This window comes from Oncorhynchus tshawytscha, linkage group LG01, assembly GCF_018296145.1.
Source record: "Oncorhynchus tshawytscha isolate Ot180627B linkage group LG01, Otsh_v2.0, whole genome shotgun sequence".
NCBI classification, from domain to species: Eukaryota; Metazoa; Chordata; class Actinopteri; order Salmoniformes; family Salmonidae; genus Oncorhynchus; species Oncorhynchus tshawytscha.
This window is the reverse complement of record NC_056429.1, coordinates 51582114-51608499: the sequence shown is the minus strand read 5'-3', so window position 1 is coordinate 51608499 and position 26386 is coordinate 51582114. Positions and strand designations below refer to the sequence as shown.

Here is a 26386-nt window from a genome sequence, read left to right as displayed (position 1 = left end):
TGAAGGTAGCTCTGGTGTGCCATGGGGTCAAACACAATATCACAAAATAAAAAAACTTCTGATCTGATATAATGGGTAATATCATAGCCTGAGTACGTGTGTGTGTGTGTGTGGGGGGGGTGGTGGATGCTTAGCTTACCGCTTCCTTGATGATGTCAAAGCGTTTCTCGTCAATCTCAAAGTTGGCCATCTTCTCAATGATCTTCTTCAGCAGGATGTGCTGCTTGTCATTGTAGCCCTTCACTGAGAGCTGTGGGAAGGAGACGAAAGGAAAAGGGCGAGAGTGAAAAGGTAGGCATAATGTGAGTGTCAAAGCACCTGTAGGAAACCGTGAAATGTGTGGATGAGTAAGCTAAAATACAGCAATGTGTCAGACCACCCTCTCAAACCTTCAGTCCTGCCCTGGCCCATCCTCTGTCTAAGACGCGTCAACCTCATTCCACAGAGGGCCGAGTGTCTGGGAGTTTTCGCTCCTCCCTTGTACTTGATTAATCAAGGTCACTAATTAGTAAGGAACTACCTACCCTCACCTGCTTGTCTAGGATGTACCTGAGCTCAATTTCAAGTCTCATGGCAACAGGTCTGAATACTTATGTAAATAAGGTATTTCAGATATTTCATATTTAATAAATTAGCACAAAAAAGTGTGCTTTTTCATTATGGGCTATTGTGTGTAGATTGACGAGGAAAAAATGCATTTAACCCATTTTAGAAAAAGGCTGTAACGTAACAAAATGTGGAAAAAGTATGAATACTTTCCAGAATGCACTGTATATTAGTAGACTATATGTAAAGACCAGATTCAATTGAGAATAGTCTGATGGGTGAGAATATTATCAAGCATATTTGTTTGTCAAATTTGTGAACGAGAGTTATGAAGTGTGTGCAGGCTGCGCAAGAAACAGCAGCGGGCTTGCCTTTCATGCAACTTTTTTCACAATCATCATTAGAGTCGCATCATGCAGCCTTAGACATAGCGCGGGAAGTACGGGTGATGAAGCACCCCCTGAACCCAACCCCCCAAAAAATCATAAGTAAAAAAAATCTCAAAAGAAGTGCAATGGGCCTTTACGACCGATATAGACGTCTGTAGCGCAGGCAGCACAAACATCTTCCAACTGCGATGGCCTTAGAATGTATTCGAAATCAAAACATATGGCCTAACGTTTGTATCAGAACTAAAGTTGCTCAAATAACTCAAATTGGGCATATAGGAGGACCCGTTTGTTCTCTTGGTTGATCGCTCAACACAGAACAGCCGCATTATTTGGGAAAAAATATCCTTTCCATTTTATTCAACTACGTTCAATTGTATTGTCCTTGCTATAAAATAATCCCACGGGAATTCTAAGCAGATCTTGGGCTGCTAAATTAACTAGTGTAGCCCACAGCCATAGCAGGGCCTACATTAAGGACGACTCCTTAATGTAGTACTATATCTATTCTGTTCTTCTGAAATAGGCTACATTTTCTTCATATCGTGTTTCTTTAGACCTGCCTGAAATAAATAAAATGGTTTTATTGTGACGTTTAGGCGATATTAAATAGATTTATTAGACAAGCCACATCAGTGGCTTGTGTGTGTGTAACTCGGAGATGCTAAACATGTTTATGTTAACTAACAGTCAATTACCGCAAGTCCGTCGGATATTTGCATGACAATCGCCGGCCGACAAAATGTAATGACCACCACATCCTTATGGGTCTGTAGTGACCTACTCAACTCGTCCCTCAAGGTCTACACGGCAAGCATTGTGCAGTACAATCTACTGCAAATGCATTTCCCTTTATTCATCTAGCTCAGTGACAAGCTACCAATAACCGATGCAAGTGAGTGGTTGTGTGTGTGCATGCGACTGTAGTGTGTCAAACTGTGCGTGATCGGAGCCCGGTCAAGGTTACATGAAACTCAGCTGTGCATCCTCCAAACCTTCTGGCCCCTTCATGAACCCGCAATAGCCTCAGGCTGCAGCGTTTTGCTCTCGGAAAAAATCACCTTCTCCCTCTCGCTCTCCCTGACACACACATACTGACACCAGTTAACTCTAATCACTTCCAACATCATTACCCTTGACGAGCCCCCAGCCAGTTTGTGCTGACTCAACTCTATTACTCCCGGAGCTTGGAAGAGCTAATATATAGGAGGAAAAACACCCCATCCATACAGTTAGCAAGGCATGTGTGATTGGCTGGAATGTAGAAAGCATTATTTCCTAAGTATATAGCATCAACCCATGAGTGATTAGCCTATATAACATGTAATCCTGTTAATAATCCTGTTCTTAAGTAGTCTTATTTATGACTTATTTTTGACATCACATAGCAGTAGTGAGTAAGACCGCTTTATTCTGCACACAAGCTATTATTTCACAGAGGTGGGCCTAGTTTGGATGTTAAGGCAAACGTCAGTCATGAAATTAGTCAGTTGCTTAAGTTAGAGGGAAACCAAAAGCACCACAAACCAAAGCTACAGATGAGCCGTGAAAAGACAAGCACATTGGGCATCTTGATTCGCAATTTCACAGACACATACCAAAACCTCATTCCAATACTAACCTCTGAAAATAGTGAGGGCAAATTTTAAAATAAAATCTTGCGAATGCTATTATCTATGTGTACAATGCCAGCTCCAGTCTAACTTGCTTTTGGAATCATGAGTCAGCAGAATTTCACAGTTCCTATACATTTGTCAGAGGATAAGCAATGTTTGGCTTTATTCCTTTATGACTTGTGAAGGAGACACTGTTCTACTATCTGGCTGATATTGACAGCAAATGAGTTTCAAACTGGCTGCTAACAATGCATTAAAATAAAATAAACGAAATGTGAAAGAATGTATGAAGTTCTATCTGGGTGTATTAGCTGTGGTGTGTTTTGGGAGTGATTCGGTGAAATCAACAAAGCCAAACATGTGTCTTTCAAGACAGGCAGTCTGCTGACAAGGTCTGGATTCAAATATGAACTCTATCAGTTGAATTTAGTCCATGTTGCCAGAGACTTATTTGATGAATGGAAAGTTAATATTCAACTTCATATCAGTTAAACGGCATGCCTTGAGGACTAGATGTGGCTATCCTTGCAGTGAAACCACAAGTGGGCACATAGACAGGACATAGGAAGTAGTGATGTGCAGTCGACAAAATATTATTTATTTTTGAACATCTTTTTACTGACTCAAGACTCGTTAATTTTAGTTGTTAGTTTATCAATGGACACAGCTTTGAAGAACCAAAACATACACAGTCTGCATCAGCTCAACAAACTCCTTCGAAGGGCGGCTGCAGTTCGTGAACGATATTGTGCTGCTCTCTCGCGGTAGTCAAGCAATTGCATTCCGCCAAAAGTGGTTGACAATCTAGTCCGGTTGCGGTCACAAATAGACCTTTTCAAAAAAGATAAGTAATTGTATTTGTATGCCTAGTAATCAACAAAATGTACATTCTTAGAAGTACACTTGTATAAAAGTCCAAGTCACCAATGAAAGCTCTATGGTGAACTGCATGCTCTGGGCATTACTGAATCAAATGAATACAATTATAAAGAGTTGTTCTTTTCACTGAATGAGTTGAAAAGACCAGAGTCAGTAAAAAGAGTTGAACTTCCCACCACTAATAGGAAGGGAGGCTCTAGTACCTCCCCATCTTCCTACACAGACAGACTAACATACAAACACACACACAAAGAGGACGTAGATAGAGGGGAACGGTAAAGCCAGTCCTGCACACTCAAAGCTTCAAGCTGGCGCCCTCCCTCGTCCCCCTAGCCATTAGGGGGGCAGACAGACGGACGCTGTACTTACGAGGATGGCATTCATCCCTGAGGCTATGCCATAGACCAGCCCGGCAAGGCGGGCTGCATATGTATACTCTTTTAAATCATCCTTCAATAACCTGAGAAACAGGTAGGTCATGTTGCAGTGCAGGGGGTCTGAGTATAGGTAGCGACTAACAAAAAAAAATCAAAAGACAAACAAAAAGAAGACATGAGTGTTGGGTGGGGGAGGTGGGAGGTGGGATGAGGTTGTCAAAAAAGGACAGAGAGCAGGGTGAGGAAACTGATAAAGAAGAGTATGTATATGCAGCCTCGCGACCGGCCTTTCTGTCCACCAAGGAGGGACGGAGTACTTTGTCGCTAAAGGCCACTATTTCTAGTGTGGACGCATCTTGGTGTCCATTTCCCATTCCTTTGTATAAGAGTTTTGATAGAAAAATACTGTTCCTCTTTCTGACAGGGAACTACTTCACCAACTGACAATTTACGTTCAAATCCAAAACAGTGCCAGTACGAACGGGGAAACCGACAACTCTAGCGTTTCCGACGAGGTGATTTTGAGAGAGGGAGGGGGAAAGAAAAGATGAAGAGGATGTTGCAGCCAGGGCTGACACAAAGGCCCAGGTTGAGGGAGGAACGGGTGGGTTTGGGGTCGCGGCAACGTGAGGGCGATGGGAAATTATAATACTTACATACATCCCATAGATGGTATTTTGGAGGTCATAGTTCAAGCCTGCAAGCTCGGCTGCATATGCATACTCGTTGAGGGAGTCTTTGAGGAGCTCCAGGTACAAATAGGCCATGTTACAATGTATGGGGTCCACATACGCAAACGGGCTGTAGAGAAAATGGCAGTGGTGAATGACAGTAGCTACAACGCCACAGTTAGAATTCTCCCTCCAATTTGCTCTCCTTGAAAAACAGTTAGTGTTGCCTTCATTCAAAATTAGGGATCGGCAGGACAAGTGGGGTTCCATAGGGTTCCTCGTAATATGAATTCAAACTGCAGTATTTGAGTACTATAACTACAATAGGTTGTATGAGGAAAACAAGACAAAAGTTTAATCACATTACATATCACATCATCTCATACACTTCAACGGCTGTGGTTTGTCTACCAACCTGAAGAACTCAAAGTTCAGGCAGGCCTTTGGTAGGAAAAACTTGTCATCCTGCTTGAACCACACCTTGCTCATAGCAGTGTCCTAGAAAAAAAATAACATGGTAAGATGAGCATTAGCAGCAGGTGCCATTGATAAGAAAAGGCTTGAAAAAAGTTGGGCAGTCTGATATCATATACTTGCTTTGAAAAGAGATCGATCAAACCTCTACTACTGCCTTTGTACTTTATTGGGGTGAACAGCAGCCCAAAATTAAATACAGAAGCTTAGCTCAAAAGAGTTGTTCCACAAGAGACTCCAAATCGGTCAGCAGTAGTTACCACCACACACATCCTCCGATCTGAACACCGTAACAACGACAGTTGTTGACTAAATTCGGAACATCTAACTTCAGTCACCATTTCCACATTACCATATGAAAGCATATGAACAGAGTCAGACACTTGAAACATGCAGCGACGTGTTCAGGTCTGTCGGCTTCTTGGCGAATGAAGTGACAACACTTTGATAATGCAACATCCCGCCATTTTACATTTTAGTAATTTAGCAGATACTCTTATCCAGAGCGAGGCTTACCTTGATTAGAGTTGGGGCGGAGGGAGAGTCTTTCTCCAGAGGGTAGATATCAAAGTTGGTAGGAATGAACTCGTTCTTCATGGGTAGCTTGAACTTGCCATTGAAGTCGGCGTTTCCCCATTTCTGAAACACACAGACGAGTTAGCGAGTCCTCCTTGCTCAGTCAAGGGTTAGGTATGGAGTTTATTGATAGGTGACTAAAGGCTTCTGCACACCTATCCAACTACAGCCAATGAACTATAGATGATGCAATGGGTAGTTCTTCTCCAGACCAACTGCCCATGACAGATTCTACATGACACAGGACCAACTATGTCCAGTGATGACCAAAGGGATTACACACGAGGCTTTGACAGTATACCGTGTATACGCAGGTATTTTGAAAGTCAAATTTCAATTAAAACGCAGTCTCAAATAGTTGCCTGTTCCTTTTAAATAGTCAGGCAACAGCACACATTTCAGAAAATAAACACCAGGTCTAAATGAATTGTTCACGAGGTTAAATGGTTTGATTTGTTAAATTAAATAATTCAGTAATGACAAATTGCAATCATCCGTTTAGCATCAGTAAGAAAACTGCTAGCAGCTGTGAACTGCTAACTAACAAGCACAGACAAAACAAACAGTAAACTTCAGTAGTACAGACCCACAGAAAATTGGCCGATTGCCCTCTAGTGGCAAAATAAAGAACCGCAGGAAATGTAGTCAATGAGAAGAAGAATTATTCTGCCAAGTAAGTTTTTTTTTACCCCGAAATAGAGGCACACTTAGACAAAAGAAACATGACAGTAACCATGTTTCCCTCCAACCCTTTCATGCGGCTGAATTATCTGACACATGAAAAGTCACTACTGGGCTGATGGAAATAGGAAACACCGGTACAATTTTATAATAACCAACAGACAATGTTTGTTTGACGATGTGATCATTGTGTGTCGGTAAAATAATTATGCGAGAAATGGCTACAGATTAAATAAATAAATTAACTTCACAGGGTGGTGAATGTGCAAGGTGATGAGCTTGATGCTCTTTTCCAATAAAAAACAAGGGTCTTATTCTGGTGACATGATGATCGATGCTTGGATCCCGTTTGACAAACAAAAATGATATTAATTGTAAAATATAGGTAGCCTTGGCACTTGTGCACATATATAGGTAGGTAGCCAGAGCTAGAGTGGACACATTTGCTATAACGCAACAGTTCGTGACTAAACCATCAGTAGAGTTGAAAATGCGATTGAAATCCATTTTAATATTTCCATTTCGGTACATGGGATTTTAACCACAAAAGTTATTTTTAAGTGCACTACATCATCACAGCCTTTTATCTGCAATAAGTGAGTTTGATGGAAACATCTTTGGTGGGAAAATGTGGTTTATGCAGATTTTTGAATATTTGCATGAAAATCTGTTGGATGGAAACCTAGCTAATGTGTAAATGACAGTGCAGGAAATTAAGAAATGTATTAAAATGCTGGAAGTGAATGATGGAATTAAACCATTAACTATGCAAATGAGCAAAAGCTGTGGGCATTAAGGAAATAGATCCCTGACTCAAATAGAATACAGTCTCTAATAAGCACCTGTTGTTTTCAGTGACTTAAGCAAATGAATGCCTGAGCTATTATTTGAAGTTTTACAGCACACATGGTATAATTTTCAATACCGTCAAGCTTCTTTTTAAGTAATTATCTATAGGTTACGAGATAACAGATTGCGTTCTTAATTACAAGTCACATTTTTCATTACGAAGCTTACCGTCGTTCACCAGAACAGTTGAGCCAGTCACGTATTGGTTTTTTTACAAAGAGAGCTAGCTTCATGAGTCAGCGTAAGTTGATCAAGTTACAATAGATAAATAGATAACATAAATATTAAGGTTAATCTGCATCTAAATTGTACTGAATACTCTCCAGCTGTGGTTCAATTTGGCAAAGTGGCTAACTTGTTTCTGCTGTTGAGCCTTACAACTCCCCGTGCTGGTTCAATATCCCTGCTGTCTAATATTTGCTTTATGCGTGCAGCAAACGGAGTAGACTTTTGAAATGCAGTGCATTCAGAAAGTTCACAGCCTCGAGTCTTCTTGGGTATGACACTACAAGCTTGGCACACCTGTATTTGGGGAGTTTATCCCATTCTTCTATGCAAATCCTCTCAAGCTCTGTCAGTGGATAGGGAACGTCGCTGCACAGCTATTTTCAGGCCTCTCCAGGCCTATGTAAATAATGTATTTCAGATTTTCTTTTTTATAATTCCGCAATGTCTTAAAACATGTTTTTCGCTTTGTGTGTAGATTGAGGACATTTTTTTTTCTTATCCATTTTAGAATAAGGCTGTAACCTAACAAAATGTGGGAAAAAGTCAAGGGGTCTGAATACTTTCCGATAGCATTGTACAACTTTGAGCTGGATTGTCTGTCTTTGTAAATATACTGAAAAAAATATAAATGCAACAATTTTACTAACTATAGATAGATATCAGTCAACTGAAATAAATTAGGTCCTAATCTATGAATTTCACCACTGGGCAGGGGCGCAGCCATGGGTGGGTCTAGCTCCCAAGTGAGTGGGCTTCTGCCCTCCTAGGCACACCCATGGCTGCACCCCCAGCCACTGTAGAGCCAGGCCCAGTCAATCCGAATTAGTTTTTCCCCACAGACAGTAATACTCCTCCGTTTCATCAGCTGTCTGGGTGGCTGGTCTCAGATGATACCACCGGTGAAAAAGCCAGATGTGGAGGTCCTGGGCTTGCGTGGTTAAATGTGGTCTGCGGTTGAGGCCGGTTAGAAGTACTGCCAAATTCTCTAAAATTATGTTGGAGGCGGATTATGGTAGAGAAATGAACATCAAATTCTCTGGCAACAGCTCTGGTGGACATTCCTGCAGTCAAATCAAATCAAATCAAATTTTATTTGTCACATACACATGGTTAGCAGATGTTAATGCGAGTGTAGCGAAATGCTTGTGCTTCTAGTTCCGACAATGCAGTAATAACGAGCAAGTAATCTAACAATTCCAAAAAAAACTACTGTCATACACAGTGTAAGGGGATAAAGAATATGTACATAAGGATATATGAATGAGTGATGGTACAGAGCAGCATAGGCAAGATACAGTAGATGATATCGAGTACAGTATATACATATGAGATAAGTATGTAAACCAAGTGGCATAGTTAAAGTGGCTAGTGATACATGTATTACATAAGGATGCAGTCGATGATATAGAGTACAGTATCAACGTATGCATATGAGATGAACAATGTAGGGTAAGTAACATTATATAAGGTAGCATTGTTTAAAGTGGCTAGTGATATATTTACATCATTTCCCATCGATTCCCATGATTAAAGTGGCTGGAGTAGAGTCAGTGTCATTGACAGTGTGTTGGCAGTAGCCACTCAATGTTAGTGGTGGCTGTTTAACAGTCTGATGGCCTTGAGATAGAAGCTGTTTTTCAGTCTCTCGGTCCCAGCTTTGATGCACCTGTACTGACCTCGCCTTCTGGATGACAGCGGGGTGAACAGGCAGTGGCTCGGGTGGTTGATGTCCTTGATGATCTTTATGGCCTTCCTGTAGCATCGGGTGGTGTAGGTGTCCTGGAGGGCAGGTAGTTTGCACCCGGTGATGCGTTGTGCAGACCTCACTACCCTCTGGAGAGCCTTACGGTGAGGGCGGTGCAGTTGCCATACCAGGCGGTGATACAGCCCGCCAGGATGCTCTCGATTGTGCATCTGTAGAAGTTTGTGAGTGCTTTTGGTGACAAGCCGAATTTCTTCAGCCTCCTGAGGTTGAAGAGGCGCTGCTGCGCCTTCCTCACGATGCTGTCTGTGTGAGTGGACCAATTCAGTTTGTCTGTGATGTGTATGCCGAGGAACTTAAAACTTGCTAACCTCTCCACTACTGTTCCATCGATGTGGATGGGGGTGTTCCTCTGCTGTTTCCTGAAGTCCACAATCATCTCCTTAGTTTTGTTGACGTTGAGTGTGAGGTTATTTTCCTGACACCACACTCCGAGGGCCCTCACCTCCTCCCTGTAGGCCGTCTCGTCGTTGTTGGTAATCAAGCCTACCACTGTTGTGTCGTCCGCAAACTTGATGATTGAGTTGGAGGCGTGCATGGCCACGTAGTCGTGGGTGAACAGGGAGTACAGGAGAGGGCTCAGAACGCACCCTTGTGGGGCCCCAGTGTTGAGGATCAGCGGGGAGGAGATGTTGTTGCCTACCCTCACCACCTGGGGGCGGCCCGTCAGGAATGCCAGCATGCCAATTGCACGCTCCCTCAAAACTTAAGACATCTTGTGGCATTGTTTGACAAAACTGCACATTTTAGAGGGGCCTTATTGTTCCCAGCACAAGGTGCACCTTTGTAATGATCATGCTGTTCAATCAGCTCTATGATATGCCACTCTTGTCAGGTGGATGGATTTTCTTGGCAAAGGAAAAATGCTCACTAATAGGGATGTAAACAAATTTGTGCACAAAATTGAGAGAAATTAGCTTTTTGTGCGTATGGAACATTTCTGGGACCTTTATTTCAGCTCATGATACATGGGACCAACACTTTACTTGTTACGTTTATATTTTTGTTCAGTGTAGTTCGCTTGTGGTCATTAGCATTTAGCTAGCATCCGCTATGGGAATTCTCTAGTACTTTGTTAGCATTCTGGTAGACATTATTTGGGATTTTTTGAGTTTGAAATCAAAAAGCACCACCTTGTGACCTATGACGTTAACGCCATATACCCTGTTATGGCACAAGGACAGTATAAAAAGGTGTGAAAATCTGGATACTGCTCAATCCTAAAACACACCAGGCAGATTCTTTAAAAAAACATCCATAGACTGTTGGGTTGGCTGTGGTTAGATAGTTGTGTGGAAACCTTTAGGAGAAAGACACCACTAAAAGGTCATGAAATGTAAAGCATTGGCTTTGGGAGTATTAAAGCCTTCCACAAAAGCTTTTTCTGCTTTTGGAACCTCATAAGGTCAGGGGAGTTTGTGGCCCTGGGAATTGTTTCAGAAAGGTGAATTGAGAACATTCACAGTGCTAGTGTCAGTCTGCCTGCAAATGGATTTTTCCAAAACATCTTACATTTCCATCCTAAAGCTGCTTTTACACTGAATAGAAAAAAAGTCAGCAAACTCTTGAGCAAACATCTGCGGCTTTAAACATCATTCACCACTGGGATGTTGACTGTGGATCAACAGCACCTTACCCATAAGCCATTTGTTTTCTTACTCATGGTATGATAAACCTTAGATTATGTTGGAATGTGTGACAGCAAGTGGATGGATTGAAGATTCCTTCAAGCATTGCCAGTGGGCTATTTACAAAGATGCCCAGTAGGGTAAATCTTAGATCTGGCCTTATTTCATTGTGCCCCCATTTCCTTTCCTGCACCGAAGGAGAAGGTCTGAAGGGAGGTACATCTGATCTCCGACAACACATGATGAGGAGAGGACGTGTGAAATCAAGGAAAGGCCTTTAGCATCACCCACAGGGTGATGAGTATATGGAAAAGCTGTCGAGTTTGAATGTGTCTCACCTTGAGGATCTCTTCAGATATGGGCTCCTGTTTGTAGTGAGTCCCGTACCATTCCTCCGTCTTGTCCGTCTGCCCTTCGAACGACTTTGAGACAACTGCGACTCTGCAGATGGGAGGACAAACAGAGGACAACCCACGTCAGACCGGTTAGGAGTTATACACACTCCATTTTCCCTGAGCAGCTGGCGCTAGATACGTAGCTGCCCTTACGACTCAACTGTATAATAACACTGGGTATAGGAGGTTCGGGAGGCTCCAGGCAATTACAATTTGTAGGGTCAATGTGATTAAAACAGATAAGTGGTGCAGATAGCCAGCCAATGTGATAACTAGAAAAGTTAAATTTCTCAAAGAAAATGTGTGGTTGCTTCAACTGTATAAAAGCATTTGAAATGGTAGCGGAAGAAGTTGTAGTAGTTTTTACTGCAGTAGTGGTGGTGACTGTAGAAATGGTAGCATTGATTCTAGCAGTATCAGAAGAAGTAATCATAGTAGAAGTAGGGACTTTAGTATTAGTAGTGACTGAAGTGGAGAAGCAGCGATTGTGGTGGTAGTAAAACTGCAGAATGTGTTATTGAACTCCCCCAGTGTTTAAGTTAAAAACATTCCTGAAAGTTCTCTGGCAGTTAATTCAACAGTGGAAAGTTTAGATGAATGTTGAGGTAAATCTGCCATGAAAATGACTGTAAACAGAGTGTGTAATGAGAAATGTAAGATCGCATTTAGATTTACCGTACATGATTTTATGGTTAATGACATGACTTAATGGCTCCACTACTAGCCTAATGATTATGTAACACCAACCTTGGTTGGTTGTTATTCAAGTCTACTCAGTTGATGTTCAGCATCAGCAAGACCTACTTGTTGATGCTTATTTATAAAACCCTCTTAGGCCTCACACACCACCCCCCCCATCTGAGATATCTACTGCAGCCCTCATCCTCCACATATAACACCCATACTGCCAGTCACATTCTGTTAAAGGGCCTCAAAGCATACACATCCCTGGGTTGCTCCTCTTTTCAGTTCGTTTCAACTTGCGACTGGGACGAGCTGCAACAGACACTCGATAAAACTAACTAGTTTTTATCTCAATCTCTTCATTCAAAGACTCAATCATGGACACTCTTACTGAAAGTTGTGGCTGCTTTGTGTGATGTATTGTTGTCTCTTTCTTCTTGCCCTTTGTGCTCTTGTCTGTGCCCAATAATGTTAGTACCATGTTTTGTGCTGCTACCATGTTGTGTTGTCACCATGTTGTGCTGTCATGTGTTGTTTCCTTGCTATGTTGTCGTCTTAGGTTTCTCTTTATGTAGTGTTCTCGCTTGTTGTGATTGTATTTATTTTTAATCCCAGGCCCTCGTCCCAGCAGGAGGCCTTTTGGTAGGCCGTCATTGTAAATAAGAATGTTATTAACTGACTTGCCTAGTTAAATTTAAAAAATGTAAACAATGTCATCTTATCTGATTGTTTGTAACCATGGACTGCAACATCTGCTCAAACACCGGGTTACCATATAAAAGGCTCTTCAAAACAGAGGCGTCGTAAGTGTATTATCATGTACCCATGTCACACTACTGAGCAAAACTGACGTAGCTGAGCCAACCTTTACTGCGCGGGTCTGATTTTGCATCCAACAGTTGCTGAAACCATGCTGGAATGAAAAATGTTTAAAATAAATAAATAATATATATATATCTCCAAGCTAGCGGTATGGTTCATCCGGATGGGTATAATAGTGTGAAAATGGTATAGGAGAGCAGAGTAAACAGGGTTAGTGACCCAGTGAAGAGTTGCAACTGACCTGACGTATTCTGGCCTCAGCTTGTCCAGGACCATCTCTATCAGGTCTGGCCTGAAGTCTTCCAGCAGGTACTCTGCTGCTAGGATCTCCTCCAGAGGGTAGTACTGCAAAACAGAGGACAAAAAAAACAGGTCTAGGCACTAACAATGGGGAGGCCTTTGACTAGCACATGCAGGGGAACACTTTACTGGAGCACAGGAATACAGAACTGGTGCTTATTTTCACACAAAACAGATGGACACAATAATGAATCCCAACAGACAAAAATACACTGGACATCCTACCCCGGTCCGACTGCCTTAATACCATAATATTTTGATAATAACAGGAATGTCAGTTTAATTTAGATTGGGGCTGAATTTATAAGTCTGAGCCTGGCAGACAAGGCACTGATGACAACATAGTCATCAAACGGAGCCACGGAAGTGCAGTGCATCATTGTGGAGACGACCTTAAGAAAATAGAGAGCGCCACCTACGTGAAGTAATCCAGCCACTTTGGAGGTGTAGCCACGGGGCCGCTCCTTGTCTTTGAACCTGAAGGCCACTGTGTTTAAGTCCTGTGGAGGAGAAGAGAGACAAGTCACATGTCAATCGCATAAAAATACAGTACTATTACATACAATGGAGAATTGAGCAACACAAGACAATTCATCCACGTGTACTGTTAAAAACAGAAGTTTAACTAAGAGGATGACAAAAGGCCTATTTGAGTAAGTTTCTCAGTCATGGTTCTGATTTTATTTTGTTTGTAAAAAGGGCTATACATAAAATGTTAATGACTGATTGTTTTCTGTAAGTTGGCTTCTTAAGACAGCTTCAGTGCATTTGGAAAGTATTCCGACCCCTTGATTTTTCCCAGATTCTATTTTACGTTACAGCCTTATTCTAAAATTGATTAAATTATTTCCTCAATCTACACACAAAACCCCATAATGACAAAGCAAGAACAATTTAGAAATGTTTGCAAACGTATTAAAATAGAAACCGAAATACCTTATTTACATAAGTATTCAGACCCTTTGCTATGAGACCAAACTGAGCTCAGGTGCATCCTGTTTCCATTGATCATCCTTGAGATGTTTCTACAGCTTGGAGTCCACCTGTGGTAAATTCAATTGATTGGACATGATTTGGAAAGGCACACACCTGTCTATATAAGGTCCCACAGTTGACAATGCATGTCAGAGCAAAAACCAAGCCATGAGGTCAAATGAATTGTCTTTAGAGCTCAGAGAAAGGATTGTGTCAAGGCACAGATCTGAGGAAGGGTACCAAAACATTTCTGCAACATTGAAGGTCCCGAGAACACAGTGGCCTCCATTATTCTTAACTGGAAGAAGTTTGGAACGACCAAAAGCTGGCTGCTTGGCCAAACTGAACAATCGGGGGAGAAGGGCCTTAGGGAGGTGAACAAGAAACCAATGGTCACGGAGCTCCAAAGTTCCTCTGTGGAGATGAAACTTCCAGAAGGACAACCATCTCTGCAGCACTCCGACAATCAGGCCTTTATGGTAGAGTGGCCAGACAGAAGCCACTCAGTAAAAGGCACATGACAGCCCGCTTGGAGTTTGCCAAAAGGTACCTAAAGGACTCTCAGACCATGAGAAACAAGATTCTCTAGTCTGATAAAACCTATATTGAACTCTTTGGCCTTAAAGCCAAGCATCACATCTGGAGAAAACCTGGCACCACCCCTATGGTGAATCATGGTGGTGGCAGCATCATGCTGTGGGTATGTTTTTCAGTAGCAGGGACTGGGAGACTAGTCAGGATCGAGGGAAAGATGAAAGGAGCAAAGTACAAAGAGATCCTTGATGAAAACCTGCTCCAGAACACTCAGGACCTCAGACTGGGGCAAAGGTTCACCTTCCAACAGAACAACCCTAAGAACATCAGCTAAGACAACACAGAAGTGGCTTCGGTCTCTGACTGTCCTTAAGTGGCCCAGCCAGAGCTGTTTTGCTTTGTCACTATGCGGTAGTGTGTAGATTGATAAGGGGAAAAAACACATGAATACATTTTAGAATAAGACTAACATACCAAAATGTGGTAAAAGGGGTCTGAATTCCTTCTTGAATGCACTGTATATGGGGCGGCAGGGTAGCCTGGTGGTTAGAGCGTTGGACTAGTAACCGGAAGGTTGCGAGTTCAAACCCCCAAGGTGACAAGGTACAAATCTGCTGTTCTGCCCCTGAACAGGCAATTAACCCACTGTCCGTCATTGAAATTAAGAATTTGTTCTTAACTGACTTGCCTAGTTAAATAAAGGTTAAAAAAAATAACAATAGTGAGTGGACTGAGCTCAGACAGATTAGAAGTGAGTGGTACTACAGTGCAGTATTCACCTTGCACTCCTGGAAGACCCATTCCTGAGGCCCCTCAGTGCGCAACTTCTGGACGTACTGGAACATGTGGAAGATGATGTCATCCACGTGCACTACAGAAACAAAATGACCCTTCAGCTCACAGGGTTGAAACAGAAACCACCACACACAGACAAACACCTTTCTGACTTGAGGGTGTGGGCGCATACAAATTAGACAAAACTAAACAATCCCAAAACTAAGCAATTCTAATGCTTACGGAGCCCCTCCTCTGTCAGGTCCACGTTGATGATGAAGAACATGAAGCCTTTCGCTCCCTCTTTCTGGCCGCCGACCAGTGTGTTCACCCAGCCTGCACAAGAATAAGAATAAAAGCATAGCCACCGCTGTCAATTCAAATATAAACAATTCTACACATACACAGAATGTATTGTCAGTATAAACTCATAATTTATTAAACTCACAATTTTTTACAAATATTTCTACCATTCCATCAAGCCCTAAATCTTAAAACCAAGATTCAATCACAGCCCTCTGGCCTACCTTTGGATTTCAGCTCAGACAGCAGGCTCCCTGGGCCCTCGTGGCCTATCAGGTGGCCCAGGTAGTGGCCTGGGTTAGACTTGTAGTACTTCTGCAGGTCTGGGATGGGGAACGTCACATACAAGTTCCTAATGTCCTTGATAGGCACCACTTTGTAGAATTGCTGTGTGTGGGGGGGGGGTTTAGGAAGGAGATATTTGAATTGAGACTATGAATAGAATCTCAGTTGCACAACTCCGTTGCATTCGGAGCCTTTGAATTTTTCCACTTTATTAAATTAGTCTTATTCTCAAAATTGATTGTTTTCTCCCTCCCTCATCAACCTGCACACAATTACTCATAATGACAAAGCAAAAAAGTTTAGAAATGATTGCAAAATAAATCAATCAAGTTGTAGAAACATCTCAAGGATGATCAATGGAAACAGGATGCACCTGAGCTAAATTTCGAGTCTCATAGCAAAGGGTCTGAATACTTACGTAAATAAGGTATCTGACTTTTATTTGTAATACATTTGCAAATATTTCTACAAACCTGTTTTCACTTTGTCATTATGGGGTGTTGTGTGTAGATTGATGAGGGGGGAGAAACAATTTAAATCGATTTTAGAATAAGGCTGTAGCGTAACAAAATGTGGAGAAAGTCAAGGGGTCTGAATACGTTCCCGAATGCACTGTATGCAAAGTAGCTTAGGAAGTTTAAAGTGTGTGTGTGTGTGTGTCAGGGTTTCCGTTAGGACAATGAGGTGCTGGACAACGTGACCGGGAAGATTTACAGGCACTTAAGAAATTTACCAGACCCTTATGCATTTGGGGTGTCCAGCCACCGTGCTCAGGATGACAGAAATCACATTTAGATTATGGTAATGCTGCCGAACAGAACATGCCACTCATGTAATGAAGCAACCAACAAAACCAAATATTCTAACATTTGCCAAAATGCAATTTGCTGGAAAACACCATTCTAAACAGCGCACCTGGGAAAACACCATTCTAAACAGCACACCTGGGAAAACACCATTCTAAACAGCGCACCTGAAAGCGGTTCCATATATGACAGAGATAAAGATCCAAAAAATTGGATTTGGTTGCTAATATGACTAGGATTGTCCCTTTGCCTTTGCCAAAACTATATAATTACTCCAGTCTACACAGAAATAAATAAAATCTTTCAAAAGTATTCACCAGAAAGCATGAATTAGCCAGAGGAATCAATGATTAGCTCCTTTAAAAAATGTTTTTCGAATGTTAAGAATCTAAAGCTCCTAAAGTGGTGGGTGACGTGCTTCAATTTTACCAGTTGAGAAATAAAAATCTCTTTTTAATCATGAACCGAAACTGTTAACACGTGATTGCATTAAGGATTGTTTCACACTGAAGGGGCTTATCAAAGCATGTTTTACTGCAGCAGCAACCAATTGAGGAATTGGAGAAATCCCGCTCAAAATCGGCGCTACGCATGTGACAGCTGTTGAAAAAAAGATAAATGACTAACGCAAATACACAGACCAATTTAATTCCACAAACTTATGCAAATGAACCTATAGCCCGATAAGCATGATGGTCAAACGTATACACATCGATTGGTATTTCCATCAATTAATAAAACAAATTCTCCAGGTCATTTTGGACAGCAGTTTTATTTACCGGCTTTACATTTGATGTATTTTATGGCCAAAAGCCGGCTAACGGAAACTCTGGAGTGTGTGTGTGCACAAACTAAGGAGCTCACCTTGAGGTGCTCCTCCTGGAAGGGGTGCACAGGGAACTCTGGGATAGGTACATTCTTGTTCTCCACCTCTCCAAACAACTTGACCACCATGGTAGTGAGCTCATCTAATGACTCTATAAATGAGAAAAAGGGGACAGATGTTTCATTTATTAAAATACAATCTTCCTGGGTTCAAACTCAAACCATTCAAATTGCAAAACACTTAAAAGCACAAACGTGTTCGCTATAACATTCTTGATACGCTTCCTTTACTGTAGTTGTAATTTAGCATGTAATTACATGTAGATGAGGATGGACTGTTATCATCCTGTAAGTTAGTTTTGAATAATGTACAGCAACAGGGAAGGTCAATATTGCTTAGCAAAATGCTCTACAAACCAGACAGTCTGTGTTGTTGTGAAAGCCATTAATTATGAGGTCATACCATCATAAACCTGGCTGCCAATTGCAGCTTATTTCATTTCACTGTAGAGGACATAGTGTCAGAAAATGCTAAATTTAAACTGGTAATGAACACAGCAGTGACACAGCCAACTGTACCTAAACTCAGCAAAAAATAAACATCCCTTTTTCACAACCCTTTCTTTCAAAGATAATTCATAAAAATCCAAATAACTTCACAGATCTTCATTGTAAGGGTTTAAACACTGTTTCCCAAGCTTATTCAATGAACCATAAACAATTAATGAACATGCACATGTGGAACAGTCGTTAAGACACTAACAGCTTACAGACGGTAGGCAATTAAGGTCACAGTCATGAAAACTTAGGACACTAAAGAGGTCTTTCTACTGACTCTGAAAAACACCAAAAGAAAGATGCCCAGGGTCCCTGCTCATCTGTGTGAACGTGCCTTAGGCATGTTGCAAGGAGGCACGAGGACTGCAGATGTGGCCAGGGCAATAAATTGCTATGTCCGTACTGTGAGATGCCTAAGACAGCAAGACAGGGAGACAAAACCGACAGCAGATCGTCCTCGCAGTGGCAGAACACGTGTAACAACACCTCCACAGGATCGGTATACCTGAACATCACACATGCGGGACAGGTACAGGATGGCAACAACAACTACCCGAGTTACACCAGGAACGCACAATCCCTCCATCAGTGCTCAGACTGTCCACAATAGGCTGAGAGAGGCTGGACTGAGGGCTTGTAGGCCTGTTGTAAGGCAGGTCCTCACCAGACATCACCGGCAACAACGTTGCCTATGGGCACAAACCCACCGTCACTGGACCAGACAGGACTGGCAAAAGTATTCATAACCCTTTAGTCCACATTTTGTTGTTACAGCCTGAAAATGTTGATTTACTTTTTTCTCCTCATCTACACACAATACCCCATAATGACAAAGCGAAAACATGTTAACATTTTACCAATTTATTGAAAATAACAATTTACATAAGAAATTCACACCCGAATCTATACTTTGCACACTTGGATGGTACAATATTTGCACATTATTCAAGATCTGTCTAGTTGGTGGTTGATTGCTAGATAGCCATTTCCATATCTTGCCATAGATTTAAGACGATTTATGTCAAAATTGTAACAAAGGCACCTCAAAATAATTCGTGTCATCTTGGCAAGCAACTCCAGCGTATATTTGGCCATCATTTTTTAAAATTGTTTTTGGGCAGAATTATGTGAGGTTTGATGTGTTGTTGGGGGTGCTGTATTGGTCAGATTAGCTTCCTTCTTCAATCTGCCACCATAATACTGCCACCGCCTAATACTGCCTAATGAGCGGGCCAGCCATGCCTGATTTAGCGGACCAATAGCCTTCTGCAGCAACTCTGGGGGGGGGGAATAAAAAAATTCTCACAAAATTAGTGCACTGGGCCTTTACTACTACCGTATTAGTAGACTGATACAGCCATTTGCAGTGCGGGGAGAAATGACCCCCCGGACCAGAATTCCCAGCACCCCTAAACATCTTCCCGCAGCTATGGCGCAAGCCAATTAACAAACATTTGAATCCTGAAGGTGACAATGCAGATGTGCCAGATCAGGAATGGGCCTACCCCTCGTTTGTCAGCGTGCCTGGGGTTGTTAGGCATACAAAATAACTTGTAGATCAATGACTTTCAACATAATTACATGCTTAGTTTGACACTGAATGAGAGGACGCGGTTGTCACATAATATAAAAAGGTAATTTCAGGAGGTAGAAAGAATGTAATTTGAGCAACAATAAAGTTAACTGGCGAAACCTAACGTTTTAATCGATTTACTGACCGATGCATGCTACATTTGGATCGGTTTGGCCAGTGTGTACTCGTGAATCGTCACATCCCTAGGAAATAACTGCAACTGTAAAAGACTATTCCAGTCTAGGAGATGGGGGGGGCTGCGCAAACAAATGACTGCAGGCCTTGGCTTGAGTGTTGTGGGCTCAGTTCCAGATTGTTGCAGAAGTGTTTAGAAAATGCACTTCCTACTTGATCTTAGATCTGCACAGCTGGCAGGTTATTTCATCTGTCTCTTAACCAGTCTTAAGATCACTGATCCAAGCAGCAACGCTCTCTTACAGATGTGGACGTTGGCATGTACGACACTCACTCACCTCTCCCCAGCACACACAGTCCCATGAGGTTGGAGGAGTAGTAGGTGGAGTGGAATTTCAGGAGCTCCTGGCGGATGTCGATCCCATCCTTTGATGGTCTAGTCTCCAGAGTCAACTTGTTACCTGAAAAATCAACCAGATATAATACTTAACCAGCTAGTCAACAAAATGTACATCAGCAAGGAATGTTCTCGTAATATACAGTGCAGCGAGTGCTTGACCTTATTGGACAAACAAATATAATCTGTATCATATGATGCGTTGGAGGAAAAACAACTCCCTGTCACAGATCCAAAATAGTCACCATCAAAGACTTCATGAAACAGTACGCAGTGGGAGGGAGAATACATCCAGTTATAAAAAGGGCAACAAGCTTGTTCCAAGAAAACCAATGTGTGAACAAAATGAATCCCCACAGTGATGCGATTACAATTCTGAGTAAGGCCACCAGTGACAGACTGACCACTTTTGTCCTCTATGGGCTAGCGCTTTGCTAATTAGCCTAACTCAAACTCACCCCATTCCGTACAAATGTGCGCAACCGCGACATTCAAACGAGGCTGCAAATAAAACTAATGGGACTGTAGCAACTGTTGACTTCAAAATCTGGGGTGTGAACTACGTTTCTATTCAACCGTTGATCGACATGGTAACAGCTCTATAGTACTGGAGACAAGTTGAAAAAAACAGACCCTCCGTTACATCGTGACATGCCGTAATTTTCTGCGTCAACACTGCAAGCAATCATGACTCTCAAAGCCACCTTTTACTTCTGAAGATCACTTTAGCACCACCCTAAAAACCCAATTCGAATTAGACACAACCCTTCAAATAGGTATGTAATGACACATTATATAAACTCTTTATAGTGTTTTATTTACATTCTAGAGGCGATAAGGTGATAAATTGGATAGATTGAGTGAAAAAAAGCCATTTTCCCACGAAGAATTCTCTCCTTCTCACTACCACGCATTAGTTTCGCTTCCCCACCTGCCATTTTTAAAAAGATCCGACGGAGCTCATTGCATTCTTGAATCATACAGAAACGGGCAGCGTGGATGTCTCTGCATGGATTTTGTTGGAAAAGGGAGAAATTGTGCTTTACAATGGTATTGACATTACAGTTGATCTGGAAGTATTACGTTTTTTGGGCGCTAAAATAATTGTACGGACCAAGGCGATCTACAAGTGTGAGAAACTTTACGTTACACAACCAGAGCCTAAACCTAGCCCTTTCTCTGTGGCAGGCTAGCTGCTGGGCATTTCCCTCTAAAACAAATAACAGACACACACCACATTTAGAACATCTGGAGAGATGTGTTTAACTTCCCTTTGAACTATTTACTTTATAAGCTAATTATTAATTCTGTCCACATCTGAATATTAATGTGTGGTTAAGTGTCCCTCTAAGCATTTCTAAGAATGTTATGTTTTTGTCAAGGATGTCTCCAACACTCGTTCATTAATAAGTGTTCCTGCCGAGCTGATCCTGTTTCTATTATTAGACGAAAAAAAAGCTTATATAACTAAACGCTGCCACCAGCTGGCTCTCCTGGGCTGGGAGTCCAATCGTAAGAGAACACAATTAAGGAGGAGAGGATGAGTCAGCACATTCCAAAACAAAAGGCTGAGAAGGATTTAGGGGTTTTATACGCAATGTTCATAACGGCACACTGTAGCAAAATGTTTTGCAACAGAAAAGGAAACTGAAGTCCTGGTAGTTCCAGTCCATTGTCTTCCGCAGGGCTCTACGCTGCCCTTTCTTTTTTTTTTTTACAGCGAGCACGTACATGCCCAAGTCAAAAAATGTATGCGCACACAAAGAAATTTAGGAGCACAATGAAAAATATTTTTGGAATAAAGCTAGAATCACACATTTTTCTGGGCATACTGGTGCTCCCAAATTAAAATTCCAGGTCGCACAGCAAAATATTAAGCTCATATGCGAGTAAAATGGTCGCACTGTAGAGCCCCGTTCTGTTTGGTGCCTAATGAACATGACTGTGGATACATGCTGGGTTATGTTGAATTCGTATATCGTACGCAAGGTGGCATGGGGTTTTTACCGGTCCCAAATTTGCTGAATGGGTGGTTGGGGTTGCCAGTGGCCTTCTCCAGCTGGAACAGCCTCCAGGCATCATTCATCAGGTTCTTCTCGTGCTCAGAGTCCACAGCATTCACCTCACGGTCCTTACAGCTCTCGTCAAACAACGGGCACAAGAAGAACTGAGCAAACCTAGACACACAAAGGACAAAGCATTCATTTAACAAGTTAACATACATAAGCAAAAACTGCAGATTAGGCTACCTAGATTTTTTTTTTTAAAGGGCTGTTGGATGATTTGTTTTAAAATTAACTTGTGTCCTGGTGAAGGCCTACAGGAACATCAGTGAGGATTAAGCAAATGGTGGGTTAGGGGTGTGTGCTATTTATTTTTCCAGGCCAGTGGTTAATAACTGCAGTAACATGTGGAAAAGTCCACGTTCTGAATTCAGAGGTGTACTTTTCTCAACTTTAGGCTGTTCGTCAGCAGACTCAATAGACAGCAGTGACATTTCACAGACCTGTATGCAAAGCTATTTGAATGGCCCTAAGGACGAGCAACTGCCATGCAAAAGAAAACGACCGCAATTAAGTGAATTGGCCAAAGTAAATGCCCTCTGCAGCTAGGCAGCTACAGACTCAACATAGCTGGAAGATACAGAAATCTGACATGTCATAAGCAAGCTCTATATTCAAGTGGCCCTGGCCTATTCACCTGTAATTACTAATCAGGTAGCCCTATACACCCATTATCAACCACCCTCCTTCGATTGGAACTCTATTTAACTAGACAAGTCAGTTAAGAACAAATTATTATTTACAATAGCGGCCATACCCGGACACTGGGCCAATTGTGCGCCGCCCTATGGGACCCCCAATCACGGCCCGGTTGTGATACAGCCTGGAATCAAACCAGGGTGTCTGTAGAGACACCTCTAGCACTGAGATGCAGTGCCTTAGACCTCTGCGCCACTCGGGAGCCCCAAAACAGTATGAAGGTTGATGATATGGATTTAAAAACGGCTTCCAAAAATCAGGTCACAGATTCCAGTAGAACATTACTTTTTTGTTCATGAGTGTTTGAAAAGCTTATTAATAGTTAAAATATTGATCTGCATTGGTGTTCAGATGGTTTTCACACGCCTAATCGAATCAGTGGCACACCCAAAGCCGTCAAGTAAAATGGGAGAATTTCTACCACGACATAACCTGTGTCATATTCAAAAAGCACCAAACAGAAGAAAATAAACTGAAAAGGGGACGGTCTACCTGAACTCGTCCAATAAGAAACGATTGTTTTGCAAAAAAGTTACACCATGTGCCTTATTGAACATGACCCTGTCGGTTCACTCACCTGTCCAATGCACCCTCCAGGTGTTCGTGGGATACGTCAAAGTAGTAGTTGGTGTGCTCGCCACTAGTGAAAGCATTGGAGCTGCCAGCATGCTCACTGAGAAACTGGCTGTACTCATTCTCCTTGGGGTACTTCTCTGTGCCCAAAAACAGCATGTGTTCGCAGAAGTGGGCAATGCCTGATATGTTCCCTGGGTCTGACAAAGAACCTGGTACACATAAGAGTCGAACACAGTTAATCGACACGTTGCTTCGCATTCGCACACTTCTGCACTTAAAGTAAAACAAAAAGTGAATTATGTTTAGACGCTGCCAGCCATAACATTGGATAGGTGGTTCAAACCCTGAAACAATAAGGGATAAAAAACAGAAGCAGATGAAAGGGTGTGATAAAGGATCCTCTTCAATGTAGTCCCATGGGAGATAAACTAGGGAGCGAAAAAGAGAAGTGGCAGCATAATTTACAGGAATAGCGGAGAATGTGAATGGGGGTTTGAAACAAAGAAATAAAAGATACAGATAAAAAAGCTACAGGATGAGGAGATGGGTGGAGCCACCTGTAGGAAAATAATGAGTGGGGAGACCGGGGGGGGGGTCTCTGTATTGAGAATGGGTTATGGAGGCTGCCTCCGGCCTAGATAAGTGGAGTGGGTGAATACTGTACCTATGTTGACGTCCAGCCCTGCTGAGGACTTGTCTGTGGTGGGATCACTGATGAGCACGGCCTTCAGGCCATTGTTAAACTCCAGGCCCCTGTAGACCCGCTTGTCTTCTGGAGAGCGGACGATCTCACTGACTACCCTCTTCACAGCCGGGTCTGTCATTCTGAGGGGTAGAGACAGCACAAGCCTGTAGAGCACAGGAAAGAATGTTGTTATTTTATGCACTAAATTCTCAATTGATTGGACAAGCAATTTACAGATTAATGGTCATTACAATGACTGATTTTAACATGTAGGGGGAATGTAGTGGAGAGAATTTTGAATGACGCAAGGTAGACGGACTACTCAAACTGAAGTACCATATTTAGACCCCGAGCAGACGTCAGCATTCAGTCAACAGAATGACATCGGACCAATACCATGCTAACAAGCATATGCAAGTGATTTTTGCAAATAAATACATTCAACAGGCACATACAGTGCCTTTGGAAAGTATTCAGACGCCTTGACTTTTTCCACAGCCTAATTCTAAAATTTAGTAAAAAAATTAAAAAATGTAAACTTAATCTACACACAATGACCCATAATGAAAAAGAAAAAACAAGTGAAGAAAGTTTTGCTAATTAAATATTTAAAAACAAAAACTGGAAATATTACATTCACATAAGTATTCAGATCCTTTACTCAGTACTTTGTTGAAGCACCTTTGGCAGCGATTACAGCATTGAGTCTTCTTGGGTATGACGCTACAAGCTTAGCACAACAGTATTTTGGGAGTTTCTCCCATTCTTCTTTGCAGATTCTCTCAAGCTGTCAGCTTTCCAAATACACCACCGTTCAAACGTGTGTGGTCACTTACAAATGCCCTTATTTTTTAAAGAAAGGTACATTTTTTCCAGTTAAACATCAAATTGATCATAAATGCAGTGGACATTGTTAATGTTGTAAATGACTATTGTATCTGGAAATACCAGTCTCAACATCAACCGTGAAGAGGAGACTCCGGGATGCTGGCCTACTAGGCAGAGCTGCAAAGAAAAAGCTGCATCTCAGATTGGCCAATAAAAAGAAAAGATTAAGATGGGCAAAAGAACAGACAGTGGAACTCTGCCTAGAAGGCTAGCATCCCGGAGTCGTCTCTTCACTGTTGACGTGGAGACTGGTGTTCTGCGGGTATTATTTATTGAAGCTGCCAGTTGAGGAGTTGTGAGGCGTCTGTTTCTCAAACTAGACACTAATGTACTTGTCCTCTTGCTCAGTTGTGCACCGGGGCCTCCCACTCGTTCTATTCTGGTTAGGGCCAGTTTGCGCTGTTCTGTGACACGAGTAGTACACAGCGTTGTACGAGATCTTCAGTTTCTTGGCAATTTCTCACATGGAATAGCCTTCATTTCTCAGAACAAGAATAGACTGATGAGTTTCAGAAGAAACATTTGTTTCTGGCCATTTTGAGCCTGTAATCAAACCCACATGATGGTGCTCCAGATACTCAACTAGTCTAAAGAAGGCCAGTTTTATTGCTTCTTTAAAACAGAACCACAGTTTTCAGCTGTGCTAAGATAATTGCAAAAGGCTTTTCTAATGATCAATTCTCTTTTTAAAATGATAGACTTCGATTAGCTAACGTGCCATTGGAACACAGGAGTGATGGTTGCTGATAAATGGGCCTCTGTACGCCTATGTAGATATTCCATTTTTTTTTTTTTTTTAAATAAGCCGTTTCGAGCTGCAATAGTCATTTACAACATTAACAATGTCCACACTATTTCTGATCAATTTGATGTTATTTTAAATGGAGAAAAAAATCTTCCAAACACAAGGAGATTTCTAAGTGACCAAACTTTTGAACAGAAGTGTATTTACTTCTATTTTAACTTTATTTAAGTAGGCAAGTCAGTTAAGAACAAATTCTTATTTACAAACACGGCCTACACCGGCCAAACGCGGACGAAGCTGGGCCAATTGTGCACCGCCCTGTGGGACTCCCAATTTACAGCCGGTTGTGATACAGGTTGGATGAGGAGCGTTAGCGTGGACCAGCTCGTACATCCTCTATTCAGGCTGCAAAGGCATACTTTTCCTCCTTACCTAGCTTTAATGGCGTACCGAATGTATGATGCTATATCCCACGGGGGACACGAGTGTATTACCGGCTGGGCACTCAAACCTAGACAGTGCAGATCTAGCGCCCACTATCGGCTACAGCTGGAACAGTAATTACTAGTCTGTCTAGGGCTAAGCGATATTTTGCATTGATAGCTACATGTTTCCAACTAGCTAAGCTAACTAGCTACAAAACGAAAAAAAGATATATCCGAATATACCCTTTAAAATGTATTTACAG

At 42.0% G+C, this 26386-nt stretch overlaps 1 protein-coding gene across 3 annotated transcripts in view; it reads right to left on the bottom strand.

Annotated features, from left to right (window-relative positions):
- The window catches only part of LOC112252932 (insulin-degrading enzyme-like), a 44253-nt gene that overhangs the window by 12370 nt on the left and 5497 nt on the right, over positions 1–26386 (bottom strand). For 2 of the 3 annotated variants that reach the window (XM_042322981.1, XM_042322979.1), the window contains 15 exons: positions 24045–24229; positions 23382–23589; positions 22050–22219; positions 19984–20106; positions 17419–17531; positions 15688–15850; positions 15404–15496; positions 15166–15257; positions 13297–13377; positions 12819–12922; positions 11015–11117; positions 5469–5591; positions 4894–4976; positions 4464–4608; positions 140–250 (listed from right to left, as the gene is read on the bottom strand). In XM_042322981.1, the coding sequence (XP_042178915.1) occupies positions 140–250; positions 4464–4608; positions 4894–4976; positions 5469–5591; positions 11015–11117; positions 12819–12922; positions 13297–13377; positions 15166–15257; positions 15404–15496; positions 15688–15850; positions 17419–17531; positions 19984–20106; positions 22050–22219; positions 23382–23589; positions 24045–24229 (1897 nt within the window). Of the gene's footprint in view, positions 1–139; positions 251–3799; positions 3945–4463; positions 4609–4893; positions 4977–5468; positions 5592–11014; positions 11118–12818; positions 12923–13296; positions 13378–15165; positions 15258–15403; positions 15497–15687; positions 15851–17418; positions 17532–19983; positions 20107–22049; positions 22220–23381; positions 23590–24044; positions 24230–26386 lie in introns of all 3 variants that reach the window. The other variant, XM_042322980.1, reaches the window with a different exon arrangement.